Source organism: Rissa tridactyla, chromosome 1, assembly GCF_028500815.1.
Source record: "Rissa tridactyla isolate bRisTri1 chromosome 1, bRisTri1.patW.cur.20221130, whole genome shotgun sequence".
NCBI classification, from domain to species: domain Eukaryota; kingdom Metazoa; phylum Chordata; class Aves; order Charadriiformes; family Laridae; genus Rissa; species Rissa tridactyla.
The window spans coordinates 5,684,702-5,706,483 of record NC_071466.1 but is presented as its reverse complement, the minus strand read 5'-3'; the positions used below and the strand labels follow the sequence as shown (position 1 = coordinate 5,706,483).

Genomic DNA, 21,782 nt, shown 5'->3' with positions numbered 1-21,782 from the left:
TACATTTAGGTGTCTTACTCAAGAACAAATTCACATCCAAAGGGTTTTTCACTGGGGACTGCTTACAAGGCCTTCTGGGCTCTCCCCATCTTTTGTCACATAGGGAAGTGGGAGACCAGATATGTGCAAAGCTGTAATACTGAACATCGTCATCACTAAACTATTACAACAACTAAACACATCTCTGTTACCTTGAAAATGAGCCCAAGATGGCTTTGAAATGACTTTTTGAGTGCATTTCTTTGATAGAAGAGTGTATTTCGGAACAGCACTTTTTTAAAGGAAAAGAAAACGCATCCAACAGAAGAAAAAACAAAAACCAACAAATTCAGGCAAACCAGAGTACAGCTAGCTCGTATGTGCTGCTGGGAATATAAAGGGGGTGGAGGCAAACAGATTATATGCAGTTCAAAGAGGCAGTGTATCCCTGACTTTGAAATTACCATTTCTGTTTCATCTTAGAACTCATTTTAATGAACTGGCAAGGAAGAGAAACAGAAAATTTCCATCCAAGGCTGCAGTGGCATGTGGTATTCTCTAAAAAATGCCGCTGCTTTTAGCAACTGTAAACCAAGGTATCCATAACACCAGTTTTACGGAAGAAAGAAGGGAATTCATAACTTATTTTATTTCAATATTCGTTGCTAGATGCGAGTGACAAATATGCTGGGTTTGTTTTTCCTCACAGTCTTTTTTAATCAGATGTCCTTAGGTGACATTTCACTTTATCTAGTAACAACCCATCAGAGAGAAGAGAACGACCTTCATCATTTGTTCGCTGCTGCACAGAGCTCCAGAGAATGGCACATTACAGAGATCTCTGAATAGCCTCTTGCATTTTGCCGGCCCCTCTTGAGGATTCGAAATACCATAGCCAGATACTATCATCTGTTGTTTTTAAATACTGCCTTCCAGCGTGAGACTGAAAGCTTTAATTTCCCATCACGGATCCAAGATGTGAAATACGTGAACATGTTTCCAAGTTTCTCTATATCCTTGTGCCATTATACACAGATAGGTGTTTCTCTTACCACCATATGGCTTACAACACAGAAAGCTACTTCTTCTGAAAGGCTTGGAAGTTATGACTTTGAAATGTTCTTCATCATTAACTCCTTCTTATTTACCCCCTAGCTCTCTGTTAACAAAACCACTCTTTAGAAATCAGCTTCTTCCCTCCATTCCACCTGGCCATCGCCTGAAGATGAGTCCCCATTCGGATGTTCCCCACCAACTCGCAACTGGCGGAGGAGCAGGAAGAGACCTTCAACCACCACAGCTTATCAAGCCCCTACCCATCAGCATGGTTACACTGCACACGGGTGGGCTGGGAGGCAATGTGCCTGCTTAGTGACCTGCCAACCATGAATTCAAGTGGGATGACGGAGCTGAGCGAGTTTGGGGTTGTTCAGCCTAGAGAAGAGAAGGCTCCGGGGAGACCTTATAGTCCCTTCCAGTACCTAAAGGGGGCCTACAGGAAAGATGGGGAGGGATTCTTTGTCAGGGAGTGCAGTGGTACGACGAGGGTAACTGTTCTAAACTAGAAGAGGGGAGATTTAGATGAGATATCAGGAAGAAATTCTTTACTCTGAAGGTGGTGAGCCCCTGGCCCAGGTTGCCCAGAGAAGCTGTGGCTGCTCCATCCCTGGAGGGGTTCAAGGCCAGGTTGGACGGGGCTTGGAGCAACCGGGTCTAGTGGGAGGTGTCCCTGCCTAGGGCAGGGGGGTGGAACTGAGTGGTTTTAATGTCCCTTCTAACCCAAACCATTCTATGATTCTATGATTAATGTCTTTGAGGCTTCAGCTCCCTTCCCCAAATCAGATCCAGTGGAAATTTGCCACTACTTTTGCAAAACATAACTAGGCGCTGATGGACAGGCATACAGACAGCATGATGGCCCGAGCCCAGGACAAAGCACCCGCAATGTGAGGATGTCCTCCCTGAATGATGAACACTGGCAGAGCCATTCCCTCCAACAGATTGTCCTTGGGAGAAGCTCTGCCAGAAAGCACAGCCCTCCACTCACTCCCTGGCTGAGCACCCCAGAGCAGCCCATGCCTCCAAAACGCTGCTCCATAAGGGATGCCAAAAGCTGCTCCTCCAGCCCAGCATGCAATGGGCACTGCAGAAAAAAGGACCCTTCTGGAGGCACAGTGCTCATGGGATGGAGAGAATGGTATTTAGAAATATGATGTAGTTAAGGATATAAGCACTGACTCCAAAACACCCCTCCCTGCAAATAGAGTTGTTCTGGCTCCAGCAATTACCTGACAGTTCAACAAGACAAAAGAGAAGAAAAAAAAAACAAACACAAAAACCAACCCAAAAAGAGAAATTGGATTCAGATGCAGCAGCTCCACAATATGCCAGAGGTCACCCAGAGTCCCCTGGTGGCCAATAACACTGAACTTGTTCAACAAACAATTTACTGACAGCCCCACGGTCGTAGGGAGGAGGGTGGTGGTGGGGGAAAGTGCTGCACGACAGAGTATTGGATTTTAAATGTCACTCCAGAGCTGCAGGGGGTTAGCGCAAGGTTTATGACATGCTGGCTGTTTCTAAGCTGGTGGATGCTCAAAATCAGAATTATCTCTCCCATCTTCCAGCCCTGCGAGGCAAGTACCAACAATGTTTTGGAAGGAGATGCTAGAGCCCTGTGGTTATGCACTCTGAAGAGATACGAAGCAGCCATTTATGGGGAGTAAGTTGCTTTGCTGATGTGCTCCTGTTGTTCATTCCTCTCTGATAAAAGAACTGACTCAATCTGCTGGGCCACAGCTTTGATCAGCGAAGTCAGTGGAGTAACTCAAATTTACTTGGGTCTATCGCAAGGAGATATGGGACCCAGAGAAACCAGGGATAGGATGACAGAGAGATAAGAAAGCTGTGGTTCATCACTCAGAGAATATCCCTGGATTTCCAGCAGGATAGGCACTGTCCAGTGTCTTGTCCAGGCTACTTTTCAATGACAAAAGATCTGGAGCTTCCTCTATATGCTCTGGAAGATCACTTCCCAGTTTGATCTGAAAATATTGTCTGAAAAAATGTTTCATTGTCTGAAAATATTTCCTGTGCTTTCATTTAACTTTGTTTAATTCTGTCATTTGCTATGTGAAACTTTCAAGAGTTTATATTTTCTTCCACATGCTTCATCAATAAATACAGAGACAAGCAGTAGGAAGGAGGGCTGGATCGTGTCTGGGAGCGCGTATGTGTGCCTGGAAGGTTTGGGAGCGAACAGAACTACATGTGAAACATCAGTGTTGAATGCACGGACAGGCTTAGGAGAAAATGTGTTCAGGTACCATATGGGACTGAATTTATTTTATGCAAATATATGCCTATAATATGCTGGATGTGACAGAAAGGAAGGGAATCCTGCTCTACAGCACTTGAGAGCCACTTGCTATCACAGCATGATCCTGCAACTGCAGACTGAAATAAAAATGCTCCTGTTTTGTTGCTGTCATAACACAGGGGAAGAATATGAAACAACCTGCAACGGTTAAATTCCACTTTCAACACGTGAGTGTAAAGTGACTCATCTGGAAGAGCAGTGGCTGCATAAAGCCCTCTTTTACCAAGCAGGTCCCTGCACAGTCCTCACTGCAGCTCCTTGCTTTAAAAACCTGAAAGGGACATGGAGATTTTCATTCCTTCTTATTGCTCATTCAGGCAGATTCACCTAAAGTGGGTGGACGGAAGGGAGGGCTGGTTGGTTTTATTTTCAGCTCAGCTGCCTGTATGAGCCAGTGTCAGTCTTCATCTCAAGCTGTCACTCAAGCTACTTGGCTATTCAATAAGCCTAATAATAATAATGAACAAATGATAAAATAATGATATAATAACACCACCACCACCAATAATAATAATTCCTGTTGCAGTTCTGCAAGAGTTATTATTTACAGCACAAAACACTTTAGAGACAATCTTTTGTGCAGTCTCTGAACGAGCCTTCCCTGTTTGCCTTCTCCTGTACAGCTTTGTCTGGGGAGACTGTGTCACATCAGAGAGGAGGAAAAATCCTGAGGCTATTTCTCATCAGAGAAATCGTCTCTATTAGCATCTTATTGTTCAATCCAAGGCAGAGAGAAACAAAAAAGGAGCCTTTGAGCTCCAAAACACAACCGAGTGACTGCAGTGTAATGGTTTTCAAGAGTCAACTCAGCCATGGTAGCAAAACGCATAGTTCATTTGGTCCCCCTCTATTATGAAGTGATATGTCTTAATAGAAATCTCTCGTTGAAGTTGAAGCTGGTACATTTTAGCTTGTGTTCACCATAGCTATGAGGCTGAGTATCAAGGGTGGGCTGACATATGACTATTTTATTAACCCACAGTACCTTGTTCGTACTTCTGAGTGATAACTTTTGTGGCTGGGGAGATGCGGCATTGTATTTTACCTCCTGGTTTAATACGTGTACAGGACCTCAAGATTTCAGTGAGCTCGTAGATAAAGAGGCTAGGAGGGCAGCTGGGATCAATTCCACTTCCTACCATTATCATTTCATTAGCAGAAATGTTAAGAGCATACCCTGATCTCCCCAGACAAATGGTGCCGCACTGCTCTCGCGATGTTCGAATACACAGCAATAGCAAGTGGGAATTCAGACTAAAGAGGATTCAGACTAAACAGATGAAAGCAACCCCAGGATAAAATCAGGCTAGGCGATAAAAGAGTATCCTGAGAGGTAAATGACTTTTTCAAGGTCATATAACCAATAAGCAGTAGGGCTGGGAGTAACCCAGGGCTCTCAGATCCTGGCCGTGTGCTGACCTTTAACAGCGCTGCCTGCATCTTTCAGCTGAATAATTCCCAACAGGAAGAGAGGGGGAAACGATTGGGCTGTAAAAGCTTTTTTCTTGCCAATTTCCTCATTGACTTTTGTGCCAGCACTTACCAAAATGGCTTGTGATGCAGGCCTGTTTTTAAAAGCAGGACACGGTGACTTGGAATTAAACTCAGGGAAAAATGAAAGTTAACTATCAGCTAAAACTTCTTTCTGGTGACACCCACTGCAATGCAGAACAGTTTCCTAGGGAAGTACTGGGACTTGTTGTTTAAGACATTTTAAACCAGACTGACTAAGTTTCTAGAAAAAAAACCCAACTCTGGAGAAAATGCTCCTGTATCAAGATTTGCTTTTTTTCACTCCCAAGAATTTTTGGTGCAAAGGCCGTGAACTTAGCCTACAATATGTGATAACTTGGCCTCTTGCGGGAGAAAGAAACAGTAACACACCATTTCATTGCGCAACCAGCAGAAAACATCATAGAGAAAAGCACCATAGAATCATAGAACGTGTTGTGTTGGAAGGGACCTTTAAAGGCCATCTAGTCCAACCCCCCTGCAGTGAGCAGGGACATCTTCAACTAGATCAGGTTGCTCAGAGCCTCATCCAGCCTGGCCTTGAATGTCTCCAGGGATGGGGCCTCCACCACCTCTCTGGGCAACCTGTGCCAGTGTCTCACCACGCTCAGTGTAAAGAACTTCTTCCACCATGACAGTAAGGATCTTAAGATGTGATTATTCAGGCAGATTTCACTGGGGACTGATTGTCTTAATCTCCCAGCGTATCTGGGAGAACACGCTAAGAGAGGTTTTTTTAATAAAGATTTCAACTGGATAGTTTGCTGCTAAGTGTGTGAGATACAGTATGGAGTTGCATGGATCACCTTGCTATTGTCCCATTCTTGGGTTTTCATCTGTGTGTGGATTAGCTCATAGGACGGCTCCATTGCATCCATGTCTGGCTTGGGGTAGCCGGGGATGACGTTGTGCAGCTGGAACCCAAAAGTGAGCAGCCAACTGTTGACATCTGGAAGGGAAGAGAAGCATAAATCAGGTTATCTGATCTCCCAAGCAGGGTTGCCCAAGAGAATGGCACAGAGGAGGACCCTATGGTGCCCGACACTGTAGCAGTCTGGCCAAAATGATGAGGTTCTGCTTTGTGTGAAGAGCACAAAGCTTAATGGTCCTTGAAAGAACCATGTGCCAAAGCTGGGCTTTCCACCTCCAACCACAGTCCAGTTCTGCAGTTTCCCAGTTCTGAATTAGAAGCATTGGCAGTGACCACATGGTCCAAATCAAAGCCAACTCCACATCTGCCCTTTGTCAAGCAGGAACCGGGCGCTGCTCTAAGGTGATGCAGGAGAAGCACAGGAACAACACCACATTAATGGAAGCTGAGATGCTCCAGCCAAATGGGAAGTGTTGTCCAGTCCTATAGTCGGCCCTGGACATCTCAGCCTCACTACTTCTCTTCCTGAGGTGTCTCAAAGGGACTGCAGGCTGAAGACTAAATTTAGAGCTACGTGAGCCAGAATACCAGGATATCCAGGAAAAACAGCATGGTCATTCAGCAGGTGCTCATGGAAGAGGCTCTGGATGTATCCTCTGCTTGTTCCATGGCATTTCCACCTCAGTCCTGAGTTTCTTGGCATTTTTCATAAGAAGGTGTAATTTGAGTATTAAACCAGTGAAAAGTCACATGTCATCTTTTACAGCGCCATTTAAATCAGCCTCCACACTGCCTGCAAGGTATATTATAGTGCCAATAAGCGTAATGATACAAGACTACTTTGCTTGGGTACTTTTCACAAACCCCTTAGAAAAAAATCCACGGATGGTGAGAAAACTGCTGGCTTCAAGAGATTAACTATTGTCCTATGCAAAAGGGGGACCACTGGCACTGAAGGGAAACCCAGCCATTTGGGACATCATTCCTGCATTCACTTGACGGTACAGACTGCGAAGTCTTCCCTGATTTTTGATCGCACAGCTATTAGGAATAGCAGCTGAAGGTTAATCCGCTGGAGGAAATAATGAGCCTGGCTAACTCCTAGATCTGCTCAGAATCAGCATCCCTTGATGATCTCACCTTGTTTGCCTTCACTGAACTCTAGAGAAGGACACACCTGCTACAGTCCTCAAGCAATATGGTGCGCATTTGGGACACAATTGCAAGAAAAAGAAAAGTATGAAGGTAAAGTTTAACTCATATCAGCTCCCAACGGTCTAAAGTATTTTGAATGTTACTGGGATTGTGTTGGTGATTGCTCTGCTTCAAGCCAGACGTAAAAGGGGCTTGATTTTCATTTTGCTAAACTCAATAAAAGCTGCTGAAACAATCTGAAAAAGGGACCAATTTAAATAATCAAATATGCATCTTTGAATATTTTTTCTCCATTCCCCATGAGACCTAAATGAGTGTTTTGAAGAGCTGGTCGGAAAAGAAATTATGGATGCAAGCGGCAAATAAGGCACTTCCAGATGACTGGAGAACCAGGAGCCAAACAAACACACTATCTGTTGCTTGTTTTCTTGCAGGCCAAAATGTTGAGATTGGGCAGATGGCCAAAAAGCCCTTACGACAATCCATGTGGAAGGGGGAGGATTTCTGTAATAAAAACACTTCTGTTCACTCAATGTACAGATTGTTTTTGGAGTGTCTTTGAAACAGAGAGGCTGGGGGGTGGGAAAGAAATTAAAAGGCTCATTTGATTATTGTTTTTTGCCTAGCGCTAAGCCAGCCTGCTTCCCAATCCTTCTCACGTGAAATGAAGACCTTTGATGTACATATTGTGGACCAGGTGGTCAGGAGAACAAAGTAAAACGGTGAAGGTCGTCATTGGTGCGGGACGCATTTTCCAAGCACTTCACAAATGCTAAAAAGGATACAGAACAGGGATGCTGAACAGCCGAAAAATGTGTAACGTGTCTGGAAAGACTCAAGAGAGGCTTTTTTTTGCTACTTCTCAGAAAATCGACTTTCAAAACATTTGCAAACAGGAGTTTGTTCTTTTTGGGAAGAGGTGTTGGAATACCCAGAACAAAAAAAAAAAACAAACCCAAAAAACATGGGAGGAAGGTGTGGAGCTGAGAAAACAGAGGGGAAAATACTAATTTGCCAAGAGGCAGTGACAACTTTTTTGACAGAAAAGTACATTTCACATCACAGAGGTTTTTTTCAGCTACAGTAACCCTGCCAACACATTTCGCAGTAAATTCATTTGAGGGCAAAGAAAAAGAGTGCTTAATGCAGACACATGTAATGGAAATGTCAGTTCAATCCATCAGGATAGCTGAAGCTGGCAGCAGAACTCTGCGCCATGAAGTGTACAATCGCTAAAATATTCATGTTTGACAATGGGCCTCTCAAAACGTAAATGCCTGCTTCTGCTCTCCCCTCCGCACGCCTCCAATTTGTACTCACGAGCTCAGAAACCTCATCGGTGGAGACCGAAGCGTGCGTCGTTTGCCTGTGTCCTGGGCGCTGAGCTCTTTTGAGGACAACACGTCCCGGGGCAGGGAGGGAGGGAGGGAAGGAGGGACAGAGAGCAGTTCCCTCTGCCCGAATCTGGGCTGATTTGGTTATGATGACAAGGACACGCTCATCGCGGGTCCCGTCCATGGTGTGCCTGAAAGCTTCAGCAGAAAGAAATGCCCAAGCAGCAGCCTTGCGCGACGGCACTCATCCCGCTACGTGACCTGTTTCTTCCATGCACTGGGAGAGGAGGAACTTAAAAAAATGTATTTGGGCTCTGTATTCTTAAAAGACTAAAACCAGAACTTTTAAGACAGTGGAAACAGTTATTCGGTGCATATAAAAAATTAAAGTATCAGATTTGGACATCTTGATGTAATCATCAGAGCTGGGTGGGAAACTGTTCACCTGTTCCAAGCCAGGATGGGAATTTTTGTCCTGTCTTAACTTGAGCGTGAAAATAAAAATCCGTTAATATGTCATGAAGCCACTCTTCAAAAACTAGATCAGTTCAAGACAACGATTTTGAATTAAGATCTTCCATTTTGATTTTGACTCCTTAATTTTTCTTTTCCAGTTTTCAAGCATTAGTTTACACTGAACTTGAAAAGGTTGAAAACCAAAAAAAGGAATTTTTCTTTTAGGCTGTTTTGGAATTTGTCATTTAGACAATTTTGAGAGCTGTTTACAGCATTTCTGCAGAGAAATCTCTCAAGCTCAACCTTCTCCCATAAACAAATTCAGTTTTGACAAATGAGCATTTTCTGATAGGAAAAGTTATCTCAAAGAATTCCCTGCCAGCCTTAATTATCAGAGTGAGGCCAACACACAGAATTTTAGTCCACGTCTTTTGGCATAGTTTACTTCCCTCATGGCATCATCTTCTCAGCTCTGGAGAAAACAGCTTTTCATTAAAAAAAAATACAATCTAATCGTTAGGATTATTGCAGAAGAACCTAAAAGCACGAATCCTAATGGCTAGAAAAACAAGCGGAATAGAACAACCCAGGATTTTTATTTTGTAACATTTTTTTTTTGCTATTAAGCCAATCTCCTAACTTAGGGGAATGCAAATATTGTTGGATATGAGAAAGGTGTGATAGATGCAGCAGGGGCATTTAAAAATTAATTATATCGCCTTAAGAAGTACGTACGTTTAATTTGTGATTGTTTCACCTGGTTTTCCAATGGGAAGAATATAGAAAAGAGCCTCACCAAAAGAGTCCTCTCAAACATCACTACCAACATTGCACAAAGTATGAATACAGGAAGGACATTTAACCTACAGAATGATTTGCTGTATAAAAAACAATACATAGAGCTCATGTTATTGCCACTTCACAAAGTCCCAGGGGAAGCAGTTCAGAGGTGACGCCGAGCTGTGGGGTAGGTATGCCCTAAAATCTGGCCTTTGAGTCTAACGCACCTGCTTTTATTGACTTTTAGTGGAAACTGTTAATTCTGTGGGGCGGATTAACTTTGAACTACATGGTTAGTGTAGTGTGCTTGTAAACGGCTGACTGTAATTAAAGGTTTAAGGTGCTGTTGCCATTCTGCTAAAACAAATCTGCATGTCATTTGTTTAGTTGCAAATAAATCTCGAGGCAAAGCTGTGTAAACAGCTGCCCCTCTACAAAGAGAAAGGTTATCAGGACATTAATTCGTAGCTAAACTTGGGATAGCGGCGGGAACGAAAAACTAGAAGTAAAATAAAGAGAACAAACACCAAGGAAGAGAAAAGGAAAGAGCTTTGAGAATTACAATCTCCATCTACACTAAGGAATTAAACATACCCTGGACATAGGGGTCAACTGGCAAAAAAGGCTTGTGTCCATTATATTAAACACTGGGAAAACTCATGATGACCAGGATACTGAGAAAGAAGTGGTCATTGGTGGCAAGCTTGTGAATATGTTAATTAATTTAAATGTCTTACCTGTCATGTAACATTTGATATCCTGAGAGTTGCTAATGGGGTTGTTGTTTTTGAACATATACAGGTTGAAAGGCATTATGTTATTGCTACTCAGATGCTTCCACATATCGTGGTCTGGACTTGTCCACCGGCCCGCTAGCACGTCATAGTCTCTCCGTCCCATGTGGATAAGCTTTGTGAGGGGATCATACAGTCCTCCGTGGTAGCCGATGATGATCTGGAAGTTGGGATTGGTGTCCATATAGATCTCCCCATATGCCGTGTACAGTATCTGCTTAATCATTAAGCCAGTCCCACTGAAGACAGCCAAAGGAGTGCCAATGTTATCGCAGGCTATGTAGAATTCATCACCGCTGCTGAGCTCCATCGCAAAGAGGTGGCCTTGGAGGTCATAGTAGAGGGAGGTGATCTCAGAGCTTGAGTGGTTGTATAAATGGGTGACCTTGGTTGGGTTGGTCAGGTCTGCGTAGAAGAACTGCAAGTGATGGCCATGGCTGGTTTTGCTAGAGACTCTCCTTCCTAGGCCATCATAGCGGTATTTGACGCTCCACCCACTAGCTTTATTGTAGGCTTTGATGAGCAGGCCAGCTGAATTGTACTCAAAAATATCATTGCCCCTTTGCTTCAAGAAGCCGTCTTCATCCATTTTGTACTGCACATCCCCCAGTCTAGTAATCCTATCCCTGAGGTCGTACCTGAGGGGTGTAAGGCGGGCACTATTCCCTGGACTCAACAAATGGAGGTTTCCGTTTAGGTCATAGCTGTAACGCCAGAGTGGTTTGTCATTGATAGACACTGTCTGCAACTGGCCATCAGCATCGTACTCATATGAATACCTAGTTGTGTTTGCATAAGGGCCAACCTTCAGCTCTTTCTTAACCACTCTCCCCATGTTGTCATACTGCACAGTCATCCAGTACATCAGCGACCGGAATATCTCGTACTGGACCTCCTTCATCCTACCATAGGCATCAAAATGTTTAGTGTGAGTCATGACAGCAGTGGTGATAATCTGGTTGATATCGTAGTAAATGACTCCGAATTTACCAAATTGCTCAGTTTTGCCTGACACATCATCGTACCTGTAGAGGTCAATGGGTAAAGGCGTCTCATTGATGACTGCTTGCATGCTGGTGACCCGAAAGCTGTTGTCATAATTATAGTCAAAGCGTGCATTCACCATGCCTTCCTCAGTGAAGCGGAAAATCTGTCGATCAATGAGGGGTCCTATCTGCCTGTATCTGATTGTACATGTGAACCCTTCGTTCTGCAAGTTTATTGTCTTCAGCATGCCAGCAGTTTCGTCATAGGTGAAACTGATCTTTGTGGTGTCGTAAAGCATCTCGGCTAACTTGGACAACTTTCCATACTTGTAGATGACACGTCTCCCTGTCCCCAAGTACAAAGTGTGGAGGAGCTGCTCATCCTCTGTGAAATCCTGAATTACCGAGGCGTTGCCTTCCGGTGGCCGGTAGATGTTCCTGTAGTAACCAATGGAACGAATGGTTTCTAAAGTCTGACGGGCAACGTTGGGCATGGTCACCGATGACAACCGGTCGTTCTTATCAAACTCAAAGATGTACTGTCTCTGGCTGTGAAGGAGCAGCACCATGGACTGGATGGGAAGGAGAAAAGTATAGATTATATTCCTGGTTTTCAGGCAAAATTATACTCTACTCTCGTAAACCCCGCACGATTCTCCAATCCAAAGAGCAGGGCAAGTGAAATAAATCTCTGCACTCATCGGATTAAATGGTGAGAGGCATGCAGCTGCACAGCATATCGAGTATCTCCAAGCAGGAGTGGGTCAGAGGAAGAAGCAGTTAATGCAGTGAGGAAGGTCTAAGTTCAGAATGCTCGGTTGTTCGAATCGATACCCTGTAGCTAGCTGTCTCTATACAAATTCCCTGTGCCAATAGCTTTTACAGACTAAATAAATAAAATTGGTAGAGCTACTTAAACAACGCTTGAAAAAGTACCCCCTGACACCTTCCAATGCCTAATTAATTCACTGTGTCTGCGTATCTTCCATTACTCCCTTCCTGCAATTTTCTGCCTGCATGCTTATTTGTTCTGGGATTTTTTTTTGCATGTAACAAACAATTCACACATATTGTATAATATGCGGGGCAAGTCAATACTTTTTGCTTTTTAAAAGCTATATTACTGTAGTTTCCTTAAACTGCTGTAGGGATAGTCTCTGTGCAAAAGTCAGAAAGAGAAAATTCCAGCCCCAGGTATGCAGTATATGGATCTACAGGACACAGGGCAGTGGAATGATGGATGTTAATACCCAGAAGAATTTAAGTCCCATGCCAATCTACAGAGTGTAGGCTATGGAAAACACTGCAAAGTGTGCTACAACAGTCTGGCTGGATTCATGCCTTGCATTTTTTAATTACATTTATTTCCTACAAAGCAGGAATGGGCCACTCGAAGAAGGCAAGCTGCATGGGTTGTTTTCACACAGAAAATCCTACTGGAAATTCCTACTTTTCACTCCCCTGACTTTACCTGAAGATATTTTCTATTACAGCTAGCTCAGCAGAGGAATGTTGTACTTAAAAAAGTCAAATGCCAAAGCTTCTCAGCGTTAAGACATGCTCTCAGTGTGACTAGGAAGAAACTTCTCAGGCTATTTTCAGCTGCTTTATTGTGGTCTGGCATTAAAGTTACTATGTGCACCTCAGTGTAGGCAGGAGAGGAGTATTGGACCACAAGGACCATCAGTCAGCTGATGTGAAGAAGTGCAGCTGTACTGAAGTCAAAGGAGTAAAGCCCATTTGCACCAAATGCACCATCTCTGGGCAATTAGGGGATTCTTACCTTCTCCAAGTAAGTGTAGCTCCATGATTTGCCATCAGCAAAGATCCTGGATGTAATTCTGCCAGACTGATCATACTCCATCCTTTCTGACATTGTGCCCCTCTGAATCCCTGCAATGTGTCCTCCTGGAGAGTAGGTGACATTGACCCCATTCAATCTGCTGCTGGGCGACCAGAGACTGGGCCTCCCTGCCTGGTCGTAGAGGATGCGGAGCGTGAACTTGCGGTGGTCATCATAGATTTTCTCTGTCCTTGTTACACGATCAAAGTCGAGGGACAGCAGGTTTCTGTTGTGAACCTACAGGAAAGAGACAAAGAATTAGGAAACTTGGAAACAGTTTAAGTTACAAAGACTAGCCTTGTTTCACCAAACACCTCTTTAGACCACACTGGAGAGTATCCAGCTGTTCATTGCCTCTGGATAAGAGCAATTTTCAAAGCAAGGAGTTGTCCTAACATTGCATCTGTTGACTTCTCTGAGGAGAGAAGCAGAAAAACAGAGGGTACTTTTGAAACATCAGCGTGGTGAAGGAAAACCTAGTAAAAGCCAAGTCTAGCCTTAGGACTGCTACAGGAGATGTTATTATAGCCTACAGAAGATGTTGTGGGGAATATTTGTGAGGTACTCTGCTTATCAAACCTGGAGTATCATAGAATCATAGGTTACCAGGGCGGAAGGAATTTCAAGGATCACCTGGTCCAACCTTTCTTGGCAAAAGCACGGTCTAGACAAGATGGCCCAGCACCCTGTTCAGCTAAATCTTAAAAGTGTCCAATGTTGGGGAACCCACCACTTCCCTGGGCAGATTATTCCAAAGGCTGATTGTTCCCATTGTGAAAAACTTCCCTCGTGTCCAATGGGAATCTCCCCAGGAGTAACTTGTACCCATTACCCCTTGTCTTTTCCATGTGGCTCCTTGTAAAAGGGGAGTCTCCGTTTTCTTTGTAGCCACCCTTTAAATACTGGAACGTGGTGATAAGGTCTCCCCTAAGCCTTCTTTTTTTAAGGCTGACCAAACCCAATTCTCTCAGCCTTCCCTCATGTGTCAGGCTTCCCAGTCCTTGGATCATCTTGGTGGCCCTTCTCTGGACCCTCTCCCACTTGTCCACATAATTTTTGTATAGTAGGGACCAAAACTGAACACCGTATTCCAGGTGTGGCCTGACCAGCACTGCGTAGGGTAGGATAACGACTTCTTTATCTCTGCCAGTGATGCTCTTGTTGATGCAACCTAGCATCCTGCTGGCTTTCTTTGCTGTAGTAGCACACTGCTCACTCATATTGACCTTGTTGTCCATCTCTCTTTCCGCAGAGCTGCTCCCCAGTCAGGTAGATCCCAGTCTGTGCTGCACTCTTGGATTATGTTTTCCCAGGTGTGAGACCTTGCACTTGTCCTTGTAGAACTTCATAAGGTTCTTGTTAGCCCACTCTTCCAGGCATTCCAGATCTTCCTGCAGGGTGTCTCTCCCTTCTAAAGTGTCCACCTCCCCACTCATTTTTGTGTCATCAGCAAAATTCATCGGGGTACACTTGGTCCCATCATCCAAATCACTTATGAAGATATTAAACAGCATCGGGCCCAGTATCGATCCCTGGGAGACCCCACTTGTGACAGGCTGCCAATTTGAAAAGGAGCTATTGACCACCACCCTCTGGTTGTGACCCATCAGCCAGTTCCCCACCCACCACATAGACCACTTGTCTAGACCGTAACCTATCAGTTTCTCTAGCAGGAGGCTGTGGGGAACTGTGTTGAAAGCCTTCGAGAAATCCAGGATATATAGTCTTTTGCTTTCATGCACATCAAAAAATAACACTTGTAGAAAAAAAGATGGGTGTTGTGTCAACATCGTGGAAATCAGAGCTTTTCTCTGAGTTTACTGAATATGCTGCATGCACTGGAGATTAAGCCTTTCCCCTGAGATGAAATATGGAAGCCTTGACCACTGTAGGTGTTACACAGAGCAGGAACTTTTCTGTGAGAGATGGAGTTTTAGCTCCATTGTCCTGGGGTTATTCGGTGTTGCATAATTACACTCCTGTTACCTCCACTGCCTCTGCGTTTCCAAAGATCAAAGGTATCTACTTCAAAGGTAAGAGCAGGAATACATTTTGATTCAGGGACTGTAGCGTGCAGCAATACAAAAAGGAGCTGATTGATAATACAACTCATGTTTAGCCGCATGTGCAAGGAGCCTTACAAAGCCACATCACCACAGCAGCGAAGTACTCCGCAAGGACCAAAAACTCACAATCCCAGTATGAGCTTGCCAGTGAGGACAGCTCTTTCTTCATCCCACCACTTTCAAACCTCTTTCAGCTGGCGAACCCCTCTTTTGTAGAATGGTGAAGATTCTTATCGGATGAAATTCAAACTCCAAACGGCTGACTTGGTTTTCAGTTCCCTTTGCAGCCCTTCGGCTGCAGTCAATAAACTTCTGTTTGCTGCAAGGTCTTTAGATCAAGTTAAAAACAACGCCTTATCCTGCTCTGGGTAAAGCCAACACCCCTGATCTGAGTATTGTTCTCAGCCCTGGTCCAGCTTTGATCTTGGCCATTACTTTTGAGTGTATGACTGAATTCCCACTATGTTTTGAGGGACGTGGGAGTATCTGAGAGCTAAACAGTGAGAGAAAGGATGGGGTGGAACCAAGGGAGAAGGGGTTCCTCAGCCCTGGCGGAACAGGAGAGGGAAAGGCAGGACTGCTGCGTGGGAAGACGTCTGTGCTGAAACCTGGAGAACGGGGACACCGAGAAATCAGAATTCAAAAGGCGGCATGTCAGGAACTGGGGTTGGAAGAGGCAAAAGCACAGCTGAGAAAATGTGGAAGCGAGCTGAGGGTGCGCGTGGCCAGAAGAGAGAGAAGGAATCGGTGCTACGGTGTAAGTGTGAAGATGATGTAAGAGGAGGCAATGGCAACAATGATTTTCAATTTATGAATAACAATTGTAGAAGGCGGGTATGACTTGAGGAAAGGAACATTGTGGAAAAGAAGATAATGGCCCAATTAAGTATGTGTAAAATAGAATGTAAATGGGCGATGGGAGAAAGAGCAAATCAGCCAGAAGCCCACTGTAACAGGCAAGCTGGGAAATAATTAAAAAGGTATCAATTAAAAAGGTATCAAAACTCTAAGTACAGATGCACATATGTAACTAACAGAGCAATTTGATCTCTCGTAGGTGCTTGCTGCTATAAACGGAGAAACAGAAGTGGCAAATGCTTGCCAAAAAAAAAAAAAAAAAAAAAATAGCAAAGCAGGAAGGAATAGCATCTCTGCCTTCCGCCTATGCACAGAGCAGCTCCAGCCCGGCAGCTGCAGCTGCTTCTGCTCCTGGTCTCTGCCAAGAGAGCTGGAAAGAGCTCTTCCAGGGCTGAAAGTGGCCTCCCTGATCCGTACGCCAGCAGCGGTGCCATTCACCGTGCTGGAAGAACCAAATAACAGGTCCCAGGATAGCTCTTAAACTCAGTCCAAATCTCTGCATCCCATTACTGGTGCCCTAAGTCATTCCACCCTCCCCATGCTCTGGCAAGCAATTTCTGCAGGTCTAGTTGGAACCAGTCTCCCTTTTCATGATTTTTTTTTTCCTAATGATTTGTTTTCTCCTGCCCTCTCCATGCAATCTCTGTTTTCCCCGAGAAGTGCTGCAGTGCCAACAACTGCCCCTCAAGGTGACGGGCAAAGTGAACCCTACCCTGCCAGACAGCCTCTGAACAGGGGCTAAATCTTTTTCATCCTTGTTCAAGGGCATGCCTTGAATAGAAGTGAATTTTCTGCAGCAGCACTGACAGGGCTGCGGGCTTCAGTCCAATAACTGTGTTTTATGGTGTGCAGCTAAATAAGGTGCCATCCTACATCCCAGAGTCCTTATCCTGGAACAGGGTCTGAAAAACTCCTGCAAAAAGCTTTTGCCTCTCAGAGTGTTTGACAAGCACAGGACTGAGACAGGTTAAAATTAAATCCATAGTTCATAGTGTAATTGACCTCTCCTCTGTAATGTGTGAGAAACAAAATTTAGCCCCAAACTCAAATTCCACAGAACTCTGTTCAATCCCTTAGCTCGCTTTGTAAAAGCAAGAGGATAAACATGCCACCATCTCTGATTTCTCCAATGCTTCTTATGGAGCTCTTAAATTATAATTAAACAACATACATTGATCTCCCTGGGAGCACAAGAGCACAAAAAAGGAAGATTTCTCATGAAAACACTCTGGCAACCTTCAGCAGAGGAGGGCAAACAATACATCTGCAATGAGAACTCCATGAGCCAACAACATCCCTGTGATAAACAGCCGCCTACAAAGCAATTTCCCCAGTGAATTGCTGAAACCGTCGGGGTGGCCATATCCAGACCTCGACACCTCGCAGAAATCGTGAAGGTGATGCTGGACTGTCCCCGTTAGTCAACACACCAGGAATGGTCAGCAGAATATCCCAGGAGACCTCGCCGGTCACGCTGGTAGTGGGGATGTCTGGGACACCAGGTCTTGATGCCACCATTAACCTGCTGCCACGGTCTTGGGAAAAACAAAGTGAATTACAACAGGAGTTTCCATGGTTAAATAAATAAAAGAGCTGAGCCAGCAGCTCTGTCTCTTTTGGCTGTCCTATTTGTTCTACTGTCAGAGATAATTTTACATCCTTTATTGAAAAACTCAAGTTTGTTTTAAAAAAAAAAAAAGGAGAGAGCTCAGTTCCTTGGAGCAGAGTTTACCAAACGCTCTCACTGCAGATGGAGACTGTGTTGCCGTTGGCCAGCGATGGGTTCATTGGTAGCCAGCCAATTTGCAGAGATATCTCACTGCTGGGTGGCTGGATCAGAGCATCGCAACTTTCCGTGGGGTGTTTGGGATATGAGAAGGAAAAGGGGCTGCTTTAATATATTTGTGTTGCTTTACTGTTGCCTGGCCGAGTGCAGAGCCAGGTCAGCATTGATGGGACGGGGAAAAAGGCATTAGGGTTGGCTCCTTCCCCTTCATCCATGCAGAAGTCCCTGCCCTGTGCCTTATCCCTGCAATAAAGGAACACGTGCATTGTACTATTTCTTCAGGAGGGTCAAGGAAGCAGCTGTGAAACTGGCCTCATCATGCTGGGAGCTGGTCGAGCTCATGGCAACAGGTCACCAGTCCCCAAGGACACCCTGCAATCATGGGAGGAAGGGCCACAACTCATAAAATGTGGATTCATGTAATGGCAGCAGAAAGGATGTTGGTTTCGGGGCAACTCCCTCTTTTACAGTGGTCAGATCCTGTTCTCCTCATCTTAAAGGCTTCACGGAGCGATGCAGCAGCCTCTTTGGGCATGGTCTTTCCCCACGGAGCACCGTGTCTTTACTGCTGCCTCACGGGAGCAGTGGGGTGAGGGGAGAGGGAAAGTGGTGATCTACTCACATATGGCAGAAAATGGTAACATTTCCCAAAATGAACAAAACTGTGTTGAACTTAACTTCCCTAAGCAGCAATTACCGGTACGAGGGAAGAGGAGAACATGACACACAGAATATGTTAAATGTCGGGCAGTCCCCAGGGAGGCAATTAGCACCTTGCAGGTTTATGTCTCCGGGGTGCAGATGCTGCCATGCAGGTACGAACCGGCAGCTTAAAACTTCTCGTACAGCTACTTTGAACCCCTGAAGAGAGCCATAACTGAGTCCTTCAAGCGTGTAAGACGCTCTTCTGCTACACTACAAGGGCCCTGATAGGCTCAAAATGTGAATAAACACTGGCAGATTTATAGGCACAAGTATACACAGATATAGACACAAGTAACCAGCCTAAAAACTCATTTTGCAAGTGTTTTTCCAACTGCAGTACAATCTAAAACAAAGACGCATTGCGTGTTTGAATCTACTGTGAAAATTTTGGAAGATAAAACTGACACGGGCAGCTGAGCTGCGGCTAAATGAGTGGAAACCGCTTTGAACACCAAATAGCTGTGACACAGCTGCAGATTTCAGGAGGCTCTCTTCTTTCAGAAGAAGGCCTGTCTGGTAATTTCATTAGTTATTAAAATAAAATAAAATAAAATAAAATAAAATAAAATAAAATAAAATACCCAAGACAAACCAAACAAGAAGGCTGATGGCAACTGATCTGCAGATGTACAGCAGTTCCCACTGAGGAAGCAGCTTCAGCTTTCACTACTGTTTGTGGTTTTTCTCCTGGTAACAAAATATGAGGTTATTAATGCAAAGGGAAAAGAGCAGAGGCTGGGCTGGAGAGGGTGAAGAGCAATACTTGACAAGTGTGAGCGAGGAGAGACGGAAGAAATCACACCGTGGTGGCAGGGGTCACACCGCGGGGAATAGGGAGAGGTGAGGAGCAAGGACTGGGAAACACATATTCCAAAACCAGAGCATTAATATTTCCTGCAAAGCTTAAGTGCGAATAAATAGCTGCAGACCTTTTGCTGTGGTGGCATTAGACAGCACTAAGCGTTTTTTCTCAGAGGGTCTGAATTTGCCAGGTGCTGAGCAGCTTCCCAGGAACCGCTCATCAGCCCGTGACTCTGAGACTAGCAAGGTACAGGGTGACGGTGCAGGACTTGCTATTACAAGTCATCAGCCTTGCCAGCAGTTAGCAGAGGAATTACAGGCTTATCGGGCAAGAACTTTAAACAGCCCTGATAAGTCTGCGGTGCGCTGTGCGGAACAATGTTTTCAAAACACCTCAGTCTCAAGCACAGAAAGGACCCTGCGCTCCTGGAGGAGAGAGTACCATCAGGCTGGAGCCGTTTATAACACTTTTGGGGAAAAACGGCAATTTTGATGCTGTGTCCTGTGAGTCCAGCTCTACAACAGGCTCAACAGATTGGCAAGTTTCAGGAACGTAGAGATTTTTCTGAGTCTGCCTAGTGAACAGTAGTCATAAATTTTAGAATGGTTAGAGTTGGAAGAGACCTTAAGGATCACCCAGTTCCAACCCCCCTGCCCTGGGCAGGGACACCTCCACTAGACCAAGTTGCTCCAAGCCCCCTCCAGCCTGGCCTTGAACCCCTCCAGGGATGGGGCAGCCACAGCTTCTCTGGGCAACCTGGGCCAGGGGCTCACCACCCTCAGAGTAAAGAATGTCTTCCTAATTTCTAATCTAAATCTCCCCTTTTTCAGTTTAAAACCATTCCCCCTCATCCTATGGCTCCCCTCCCTGATCCAAAGTCCCTCCCCATGTCTCCTGGAGCCCCTTTAAGGGCTGGAAGGAGCTCTAAGGTCTCCCTGGAGCCTTCTCTTCTCCAGGCTGAACACCCCCAACTCTCTCAGCCTGTCCTTATATGCTAACAAAACTTTTGATGCTCAGGTCTATTACTGTCAGCAGCACAGGTAGAAAATACCTACACTAATTGGTGCAGTATGTTACAGTTATGATCATTCCTTGCTTGCTTAAACAGCCTGACCTGATGGTTAAACCCGCGGTGTCTGACGGGAGGTCACACATTCCCAGTGACGCAGAGGACTTGTAGGCAAATCAGCAATGCTGCCCGTGATGGGTAGGAGAATGTCAGCACATAAGGAGGCATGAGGATATAGTCAAGTCATAAAGGTTGGGTCACTGAGGATGAACACAGCTGGTTCTCCGTCCCGCAGCCTCATCCCTATTGCAGATGACACGAATCATCCTCGTCCCTTTCTGTCATGAGACTGGGGACTGATGGAGTCCCAAACTGCTCACGCTGTTCACTTACCCTCAGCCGACGTCCAAAGACGGTGACCTGCCCTCTCGCTTGCTCCTTCCTCTGCCTCCACTCCACGAGGTTGAGGCCGTTGTCAATGGGCAGGGTGACATTCCTCTTCCCCACCGTGGGGTTGACGGTGCCAGCCAGCAGATGCGGCTCGGTTTGCAGGGCCACCTCCATGCCGTTAGCGAGCATCAGTCTGAGAGAGCCATCAGCACCAATGTAGTAGCTGTTTCGGACTTGGTCTGAAGAGAGAAAAGAGATCTTTTCAAATGGTTGCCCAATGATACAGCTCCAGCCTTTCGTTTGCTCCCTCACCCAAGGCTTTTTCAGCGTTTCTGATGGTTGTAACCAAACACAGTCACTCACCCATCCCACTCACAGTGAGTAAAACATTTGTTTCACCTGTGAAAGTAAAGATGGACAACGTCTTTTTCATTCTGATGAGGTTCTGCACCTCAAATTCTTGCAGAAAAGTCTTACACAGGTTAAAAAAGGCACCAGTGGCAGAGCCGTGTAATACCCTTGCCAAGGACATGATTCAAACCTCTTCCTCTAGGCTAAAACGCTGGGTGGTGAGATATTTGTTTTAAATCACAGCCTGGCTGAAAACCTTCCACGCTTTTATATCCTAAAGATCCCAATTTCACTACAATATATGAAAAAGCGGGGCCACCTACTTTCCCCAGCTTATTCACCATCTCACAAGTGACAGGAAATTGCACCGCGAGTTAATGCTAACCAGTTCCCCAGACAACAGCCAAACCCTCTCACTCGGGAAAGCTTTCAGGAGGCAACCCAAGTCCTCGTGTTTGGAGAGAAAGCAGAGGCACTAAGCTCCCACACAGCTCCGTACATCTGGCCTCCACTAGCTCCTGAAAGATCAGCAGGTTTTGAGGCCAGGATTTGGGAGTTCAGGAGTGGAAGAGAAGTACAATATCCCTTCCTTATCCTTCAGGAACTAGGCAGGCTGCAACCCTGTCCTTTGAACCTCCAGCTGGCATTGCTCTCTGCACAGAGGAGCTCATGAAGAATAAGAAAGCATGAGACTTGCTCAGTGCAGAATGACTTTAAAAGCACATT

The 21,782-nt window shown here is 45.2% G+C and overlaps 1 protein-coding gene across 5 annotated transcripts in view; it reads right to left on the bottom strand.

Moving 5' to 3' along the window:
- Positions 1-21,782, bottom strand: part of TENM4 (teneurin transmembrane protein 4) — a 625,745-nt gene that overhangs the window by 8,661 nt on the left and 595,302 nt on the right. For all 5 annotated transcript variants that reach the window (XM_054222439.1, XM_054222458.1, XM_054222467.1 and 2 more), the window contains 4 exons: positions 20,709-20,944; positions 13,030-13,326; positions 10,204-11,818; positions 5,677-5,819 (listed from right to left, as the gene is read on the bottom strand). In XM_054222439.1, coding sequence (XP_054078414.1) covers positions 5,677-5,819; positions 10,204-11,818; positions 13,030-13,326; positions 20,709-20,944 — 2,291 coding nt within the window. The remainder of the gene's footprint in view (positions 1-5,676; positions 5,820-10,203; positions 11,819-13,029; positions 13,327-20,708; positions 20,945-21,782) is intronic.